Source organism: Ruditapes philippinarum, unplaced genomic scaffold, assembly GCF_026571515.1.
Source record: "Ruditapes philippinarum isolate M1 unplaced genomic scaffold, ASM2657151v2 ctg23276_1_1_1_1, whole genome shotgun sequence".
Classification (NCBI taxonomy): Eukaryota; Metazoa; Mollusca; class Bivalvia; order Venerida; family Veneridae; genus Ruditapes; species Ruditapes philippinarum.
In genome coordinates this window covers 1-10,229 of record NW_026852485.1, presented here as the reverse complement: position 1 = coordinate 10,229, position 10,229 = coordinate 1, and the positions used below count along the sequence as shown (strand labels likewise).

General features: G+C 31.5%; 1 protein-coding gene across 1 annotated transcript; it reads left to right on the top strand.

The window, feature by feature from the left end:
- Positions 1–302: 302 nt before the first annotated feature.
- LOC132714650 (uncharacterized) lies at positions 303–2,504 on the top strand (the record flags this gene model as incomplete). Its single annotated transcript, XM_060697558.1, has 6 exons — positions 303–452; positions 676–708; positions 970–1,063; positions 1,697–1,723; positions 2,014–2,031; positions 2,455–2,504. Coding segments are annotated over 6 exons (372 nt in total), but the record flags the coding sequence as incomplete, so codon positions are not given.
- Positions 2,505–10,229: the final 7,725 nt, after the last annotated feature.

Below are 10,229 nucleotides of genomic sequence, written 5' to 3'. Positions count from 1 at the left end.
ATCTTTGCCAAATGATTATATCTGTGAAAGTTGTTCTTGTAACGCGTATGCCTAACTTGACTTGACAATTACCTGACAGTGTAGTTGCATAGACTTGATATCATGTTGTACATGTGACTTTGTGCTACTGAACAATCTTTACATGTTACTGGACAAGACGATTATATTACATGCACACTTGAAAGATTTGTTAAGTCTAAATATTACTTCTCGACTCGATAATCACATTGCTGGAACTAAATGTAAACATTGATGATATTAAGTCAGTATTTATAGCATATAGTAATGTTTCAATTTTACAGGTATCTGTTCAATTCAACACAACAATACTTGAACCTAAAGAAGGTTTGAGGATGGACATTAGAGCTGATCCAAATTCAACGGTGTATGTTATGATTGAAGATAAGAGGAGCAGACTCCTGGGCACTGGAAATGATGTGTTTGACAATGAGGTATGGTTAAAGTAGGTCTAATTGGTAAAACAGTATTTAGTTCAACGATATAATCTATTTTTTGAGGCCTTCCCACGCTGTATATTCAAAAAACCTCATCATGACATTAGCAATGTAGGTGTTGGTCCCATTTCTGTCAAATACTCATGTTTATGAAAGTTGTCCATTGTATATAATATTATTTTGTGGATGTTATTTTATTTCTTTTCTCTCATATCTTCAGATTGTGTCCATGGTGGAAAATATAGCTTCGTACGTAAGTAGATATTTAGTAATACATAAGATAGCTAGTTACATACTATTTTGACTGATAGTGTCGCTCGAGTGAGTGAACTTGTTTTGGAAGGAACATATCTTTACCATTTTTGAATTAATAAAAAACTCATAACATTACATAAAGCTTTAACATGGGTCTAAAAGAAACAGTCAACTTTAAATTTATATCAGTAAACATAAAAGGTGTAAAACAAATTTAATTTGTATTAAATTTGTATTGATCAATTGTATTTTTCATAAGGATGATGATGTTGTAATGCTGTCAGATATACCTATATTTACCGAGACCAATGTCATGGATTTACTGATGTTTAATACAAGTCTACCTAAACAATGTATGTCGAATTACTTGTTTTAAGTATTTTTACATATAAATTATATATTTTCAAAAGCTTGTAAAATATTGATGACGATACATTTAATTTTTCAAAATTTATATGTTCGTCGATAGACATATTTCTATATCTACAACTGTTTTACTTTTTTGTATCTTATTTACATTGACATTAATATAATTATTGTTTTACTTTCATATTTCGTTCTTTGACATTGATATAATGTAGATAAAATCTATATATTTTTTATTATCCCCCAAAATTGGAGAGCGTAACATATTTACAAAGTATATATATGTACATACAACAGAAAATAATTATATACAAATGCATAACATTGTAATATAAAATATACAATAACATGAAATTCTTTTACAATTGTAAAATCTATAACTTTGAAGATAAGAAATTGTTAGATAGGTCGCCGTCATATGATTTTATTTCTTATGATAAAAATTGCTAGCAGCATCAACAATGCATTAATATTGATCCCATGTAGTTCGACATCTTAACTAAATCGGGAGAAAAAATGCTTTCTGTTGATGCCATCATAACATAGCAAATTATCCATGAGGCAAAATATTTCTCGAAAAAGTTTATGTTTTCATTCAACGCACTATTTTTCTGTTACAGGTTTTCATATCACTACTCCACCTCCACGTAAGATTGTAGCTTATAGTTTAATTGGGTTCAGATAAATTTTAAAATATTAGATATTTTACAAAATTTATATAATGTTTATGTATATCATTTAAGTTATATACACATATTTACTTCTTTTAAAGTTTCATAAAAGTACACTCAAAGCTCTGTTTATAATAAATTAGACTTATATACATTTCTAATTAATTTTATGAGATCCAGTTTTAACTGAAAGCAATAAAACAAATGCTCAACCAATGAAGCAACAAACAACAAGCATAATCAGATAATTCACTTTCTCTTTGCAGAATACTTCCCAACTTGGAGTAAGTTCATTTATTATAACTTGAGTTGCATGAGTGACTTTTGCCAATTTTACAAAATACTAAAATCATCAACAAGACAGAGGCAATAAGTCCATATATTTAACCAAGCACCCACTCCTTTAAGCATATGTTATCCGCTGCCCTACCTTTTCCTACCTTTTAATATTTGTGATAAAGTAATTCTTGCGTTAAAAAAACTGCGCTGAGGTCCAAAAAATCCCTTATAGATCATCTAAGACACTTAAGACGCTAAGATATGCAAAATATGATAAAAAGTATACCAATAATTAAATAGAAAATAGTATTTTTGTGTCCGTGCTACCCACTTTAAGTTGCGTTTGAATGGGATAATAATCTTTTTAGTTTTTCCTCTTTCATCTTATTATATAGAATATTTTTTACTCGAAACCTTATATTTTTCAGTACCTGGAATGGTCCCCACTCCTGCACCAGGTAAAGCTGTTCATGTTTAAACAAAGTCAGTCCCAAAATGCCGTTGAAAATCAATGATCTATACAATATGCATGTATTATTTATAATTAATAAACTTCGTAGTAGCATAATGTATAATATACAGGTTATATATCCCAGGAAAATGATAACGTTATATACAAGTTATACATTCATTTATATATCTCTATTCATGTGTGTTTAAACTAAATATTATATTTACAACTGTAAAATTTAATAGAATCAAACATTTATACTTCTTTGTATCACATGCAACTTTGATATTGATTTGGAATATTTTCATGAATGATTTTGAACATTACATGCGTGAAGGCATTTAAATCATTCTAATGACTATCTTCTATATACAGGCACTGGTTTGGGAGCTGTAAGTAAGTATCAATAAAAATATATGTCTCTTACTGATTAACAAAATGAATATTAACAACTAAATGAATGTCGTTATGTAACTGTTTTTAGAGGGCAAGAAATTAGTTTTAGTTTAAACATATTTTATTTCTCAGAATATATATACATGTTATAATTCACAATATACAGATGCAATTCAAATATTCTTTAAAAACAGGATTAGAATGAAAGACAACATGTCTTATGAAATTCTTTTCCTAAGTGAGTAATTGACATGTAATAGGCGCTTTAATAATTACATATTTTATAATCTGAGAGGAATATAATATAGAAAAAAAATCTTGAAAACAAAACATATTAGAGAAAAAGAAAACACAGAACTTGATATGTATTCAAATGCTTTAAGAAACATTATATAAGTTCCATTGAATATATTTAGGATGAATATATCAATAGATTGAATTAACATTCAAATAAATATTATCATACAAAGTAGAATAGTATTTGAAAAGAACACAGAAAGGTGAAAAGGTAGTGAAGAAGGAGAAAGATAAATAATGAGGTATAAAGTATAGGAATATAATGTTTAAGTGTTTGGGTGTTAAATGAATCTTTTTGTCTCTTGGATGTAAGTGTGTACGTGTGAAAAAATAATGTCATTAGTTTGGTCAGAAAGGTCTGGGTTGCCTAAAAGTAGAACATTTAAATCAATGTCAAAGTTATTTAAATTTCGAAGTAACTTTTGTCGAGCTGTGTCAAATTGTGTACATTCGAAGACGAAGAAAAAATGAAAGTTATTTTCTATTTGGCCGCAAAGACATAAAGGTGATGCAGTTATGTTTTTCAAAAACAAATGGTAGTTTAGAGAACTACACTTTGTTCGAAGTCTTGTAGGAAGAATTTGAAGTTTTCTTTCACCAGACAAGTAATACTTAGGCGTGTGCCGTATGTTTTTCTTCAAATTTTGTTTAAATGATGTGATAGTTGGAAGGTTACGGACGTCGTGTGGAAGATTATTCCATTCCCTTATTGCAGTCGGAAAAAAAGAGTTAAAATAAAGTGTAGTTCTTGCATATATTCCCGGAATATTGTCAATATTTCTTAGGTTGTACCTATTATTAGTTGATGTTGGGAGAATTGAGAAAAGATAATCTGGAGCTAGTCCGTTTTGAATTTTAAAAAGTAAGATCATTCTATGTATATATCGTCTTTCTTCGAGAGATTCCCAGTTTATTTCATTTGAAAGATTTTCGAGTGAAACAAGTCTTGTACATCCGGAAGCAATACGAGCACATTCGTTTTGGATTTTGTTAAGTTCGTCTAATTCAAAATTTGTAGCATTTCCCCATATAACATCAGCGTATTCAAGTAATGGACGAATGAAAGAAGTGTAGATTGTCTCTAGTGATTTTCTGTCTAGGCGAAATTTAAGTTTTCTCATAATATTTACCCTATTCCATGCTTTATTTGTTATATAATCTATATGTGAGTGCCATGTGCAGTTATTCGAAATTAAAACTCCAAGATGTTTGTGGTCGGAAACTTCAGTAATAGTCTGATTATTCATTTGTAGTTCTGGGTGTTGATTTGGATATCTCTTTCTAGAGACTAATAAAGACTCAGATTTAGAAGGATTAATGAAACAAGCCATGTATCTGCCCATAATGAAATTCTGTCTATATCCGACTGTAATGTGATAGCAGCTGTTTGTGGATTTTCAACAACAAGATAAAGACTGGTATCATCGGCGAATAAATTGATACAAGATTGTATATCTTTAACAATATCGTTAATAAATATGAGAAAGAGGAGAGGACCAAGTATTGAGCCTTGGGGGACACCAGCTGAAAGGTAACCAATAGACGATTTAGAATTAGAAAGGACAACACGTTGTTGTCTATCTTTTAAATATTCGAGAAACCAAGTATAGACCTTTCCAGAAATCCCAGCATGTTTCAATTTAGTAAGTAAACCCTTGTGCCAAACCTTGTCGAAAGCTTTACTTATGTCAAAGAAAATAACTCGTACTTCTAGACCGTTATCAAGGACTTTGCAAAGAGTATCGTAAATAGACACTAATTGATTGACTGTTGAATCGCCTGGTATAAATCCTGATTGAACTGGAGTAAGGAAGTTATTATTTTGCAAAAGGTTAAAGAGATGTTTGAATATACGTCTTTCAAATACTTTCTCCATGGTGTTTAGAAGTGAAATAGGACGATAGTTACTAGGTAAGGATGAATCACCTTTTTTGAAAATTACAGTTACATTAGCTTCTTTCCAAGAAGATGGTATGATACAACTTTGGAGAGAGTAGTTGAATAAGTTACATAAGGGGACATAAAGTTCTTGAGAAGCTTCTTTAAGAATTGTATTACTGATTCCATCAGGACCAGATGCTTTATCGGTTTTAAGAGATTTAAGGACAGATTGTGTTTCGTCTGGAGTAAGAACAAGTTCAGATAATATACTTCCATTCAATGGAGGACCAAGATCGGGGACATCTTTATCTGAGTTGTCGACTTGTGTCTGCTGAAGAAAATATTCATTTAGGAGATTTGCCTTCTCTTCGTCAGAAAAATGTAATTTGTTTGTGTTGCTCTTAAGTGGGGGCATTGTTTGACTGGTTGTAGATGAAATGAATGTTTTTAAAGTTTTCCACCAATCCTTAGATGATAATGATTGTTCTTTTAGTTTATTTGCCATATTACAGTAATAATTGGATTTTGTTTCCCTGATCAGTAACGTAGTTTTATTTCTAAATTGTCTGAATTTTTGCCATTGAGTTGTTGTTTGTTTAAGTTTAGCTTTTTTATACAATCGTTTTCTTATTCGAATATGACTTCGTATAGTACTTGTCATCCACGGAACATCGGAAGGTCGAATATATATCATCTTATTAGGAATACAATCTTTGGCAATATCTAATAATTTCTCTGTCATTTTGTTAGTATATATATTTATGTCAGTATCAATGCAATTGTTCCAGTTAGTAATCTGTATATCATTTCTTAACTTTTCATAATCACCACGCTTATATTCCCAAATAAATCTTTGAAAAGATTTTTGTTTATACTTTTTAAATTTCAAAAAACAATAAATTGGAATGTGATATCGCGAATCTTGATCTAGGAAATGTTCACCAACACCAGAATGAAGAATGTTTTCTTTGTTGGTTACAAATATCAAATCAATAATTGACTCAGAATTTTCAGTAAAATGTGTGGGTTCTTCGATTAGTTGAGCCAAACTAAATTGTTGTGTAAGTGCTGAAATTTTTCTATTTGATAAATTGTTTAAGGCATTATAGTTAAAATCCCCTGTTATAACTATATTTGTTATATTAGTATCAACAGTAAGAGCAATTGAGTCTTCAATAAGACCGTTGTAAATTGCATCCGAGTTTGGTGCGCGATAAAAAAACTCCAAAAAGAATATGTTTATTGTTTTCGAGAATAAGTTCAATCCAGATATTTTCAAGAAAGTTAAGTTCAAGATATCGTCTTCTCATGTAATGTAAGTTATTTTTGATATATACTATAACTCCTCCATAAGTATTTTGTACGCGATCTTTACGTTCGGGACTAAAATATGATGTAAGAGCGAGATCTTCGGTAGGTATATTCGGACAAAGCCATGTTTCAGAGAAAGCCAGTATATCAAAGTCACGAAGTTCTGAATAAATTAAGTCAAGTTTATTACGAATGCTTTGGACGTTTAAGTGGACGAACGAAAGGTGATGTTGAATATTAGTAAAATCGGACTGAGATTGGTCTGAGCTTGTTGAAAACAATGATTCGGGGCCAGGGTTTTTATGGACATCACAGGATCGCTCATTACTGCCTTTACCTGATCTTTCATATTTGCTAAGTCAATGTTTGTAAGGGAAGTCATTAAGGGAACAGAATCAGCACTTGGCGATGTATACTCTTTCATACGTGATGAAGGATTTTCATTATCAGTTGTTGGACTAAAGATCTCGTCATTTCGGCGTTTGACAGGTGTTCCCATAGTATATGTATACTCTTTTTGCGATTCGGATTTCGAATTGGTTTCCATGATATTCATAGAATTATTATTATAGAATAAAATAATTCTTAAAGTTTATTTTCGTAGCAAATGTAATGACAAGTAGATTTACAGTAAAGCAGCTTAAATGTACCGATCATGATCACTAAAGATATGTAAACAATTCATTTATTGGTGATGCACGTACTTTAACGGTATATTAGTTTTATAGTAAATTGTATGGCAAATAGTCAGTTCAATATACCGATAGTAACCACTGTATATATCTAAACATGGCGTAATTGGAATGTGTTTTGATAACAGTTCACGATCATACCTGTGATTCAGCTTTGAATCTATTTTATCCACATTTTACAAAATAAGTCCAAGGTTTTCACTTTAAATCACACAAATTCCAAAATCACTGATATTCCATCAACATTTTGAGCTATTTCATATTCAGATTGGTAAAGTATTACTATATAAAATCAATCAAATTCCATCACATAAAAATTGTCAATGCACCTTGGCCGCCATTGTGTTATGTCAGGGCAAGAAATTGATACAACCGATTTTATTCTTGACAATGTAAACATACTTGACCAAATAAAATTTTGTTTCTTTGTTTAAATGAGTGTTTGTTAAATATATCTAATATCCTAATTCAAAATATTTAACATTTTCTTATATTTCAGATAAAATTCCAACACCCGCACCTGGTAAGTAATTTACAACTTTAAAAATGTCGATTTTTTATATTGTATATTTTGTATTGAAGTGACATTATGTCTATCTAAGGGCATGAAGTGAGTGAACAGGTAAAAGTCAAAATAGGTTTCAATTTTCCATGATTCCTTTCAATTTTATAACTCACATCGCATGAGCGATAAATAACTCACGTGGTCTAAGAAAATTTCTATAAATATCCAGTAACATTGAATTAAAAAAAAAGAGTGAAGTCACTTTAAATGTGTCTGTTTTATATTTATAACTTGTATACAAACCCAAAATAAGCACTTTGGTAAAACTCTTAAAAGAATTTATCAATTTTACTATTATAACAAGAACATATATATATTTTTCTGTTATCAATCTTAGATTTTAACCACTTTTTTTCTTCTTGCAATTAGAAATCATGAATGACGTTAAAGCTTGCCTACTTGTTATCAGAAAAATGGAATAAAACACTAAGCTTTAAGTAGAATGATAAACGAACTCTTGTCGTGCCATAATAATAACAACTAGATCTAATGTAACAATAAAGTTAAAGGTCACTTCAATTTAAATCGATAAAATTATGATTTTTAATTCCATCATTTTTTATTATTTTAATTTTGACCGAGTTACAGACCTCTAAGGGTTGAAAATGCTCATTTTGTTTCACATTGTGGCATTATTTCATAAAATAAGAGTTACTTTGTCTATAGAATAATGGTAAGGGGTGGGTGGGGGTGCAATATTGTATGTAGTCATTCTACCTCTTTACATCGGATAGTGTTGCAGACCAAGGCAATGGCATAGAGACATCTCAAGGTGTTAGTACGACTGATAGTCATGCATGCACTGCAATTCTGCAAGAATATGACTATTATTATATTGTATTTGTTTATTTGTTAATTTCGACAACATAACGTTGTCCCCGACCCCTTTTTACGTAACTGTATTTATATTTGCTCTTCCCTGGTGATGTAGTTAATTTATGTCACAGATATAACAAACACAAGTGTAAGATTGAACATGTCTGACATCCAACCGATGCCAGACGTTTTAATCAGGTTAATTGAACATGTCTGACATCTAACTGATGCCAGACGTTTTAATGAGGTTAAACTAAAACATTGAACTGTTAAACAAAATATAAAATTGTGACATAAAGTTGGACAAAGCAAAGTCGTCAAGCTGCTTTGTTAACTTGTTAGCGAATGAAAACAACAAAAATATAGGTAACTTATCCAAAGAAAGAAAAATACCAGCAAGTACTGAAATCAAAGACAAGACAGTGGTCCTAACTCCCGTGACAGCCCCATAATAAGAAAAATAGCATTTAGCAAATATAAACTTCTTTATCTCATTACATTCTATAAAGTGTTATTATCTTACTTTTTATTGTTTTTATTTTATTTATATGTCTTAAAATAAATCTGTTTCTTATTTTATAGGTATAACATCAGGTGAGTCAATATTTGAATCAATATTAAGTCATTTTTTGCAAATATTCTAACTTGAAATACAATATGAATAGTAAGTAAAGGCCCTGTCACACCAGACTGCGCTTTCACTGCGTTTGCACGGCGTTGTAAAATTTAACAAAGCGCCGCGAGATCGCAATAAAAAATGTTATATTTTTGTTGACATAAAGACTTCATGGAGTCTTCACGGCGTCCCCACGGCGATGCATGGCGATGATTACGGAGCTTTCACGGCGTTTTTAATTGACGATTGTCTTCGTTCGGATCGCGCTTTTACACGTTCTTTGCGCTTTCACTGCGCATTTACGGCGCTCAAACGCGTTCTGCGCGCATTCACACTGCCCTGAAATCGTAAAGCTCTGTAAAAGCGCCGTGCACACGCAGTATTAGCGCGGTAAAGACGCCGCACAAACTCCGTACAAGCCGCCGTGATAACCACCGCGTTCATTCGGCGTTCCTTTTGCGCTTTTCATGGCGCTCCTGTTTGTTGTAGGATATGCTACGGAGTTGCTACGGCGTCCTATCTGCGATCCCACTGCGCTCATTTTAGAACGCCTGGGTGACGGCGTTTGTTTTTTTTGAACATGCTCAAAATGCGCGCTGTCGGTCGGTGTTCTATGCGATGCCACAACGATGCTACGGCGATGCTGCGGCGATGTTTGCGATCTTACTGCGCTCACCTCGGCGTTCTGAAGTTTCACTGGACGCCGTGAGAACGCCGTCCTAGTGTGACAGGGGTTTAACACACGTATGTTTAATATAAACAGTCCCAAAAATAATTTGTATGTTCTAACTTTTCAAAAAATAAGCAAAAAATAGTATTTACAATATACATTCAAATGAATATGTTTTTTTTAACATTTGTATTGTATACAATGAGCATTACTTACAATTTCTTGATTTATAAGATGTTGTCTTCTTTTGGATTATGATGGGGGAATAACACTTCCTTATAACAAATCAGAAAAATATGTTTGCACCAATGTTTGTCAATAATGTGATGCATTTTATTCATATTACGTACATGTATATGTCCAAGTTTTGCTTTTGAATTTAGGTTGGTTGGGACAAACTACTGTCACTACAGGTACTCTTTCAAAAACATATTATATTCATAAATATAACAGTTCTTGTTTCAAACAGCGACCGCAATTTTAAAAAAAAAAAATTATTTTCTTTTTT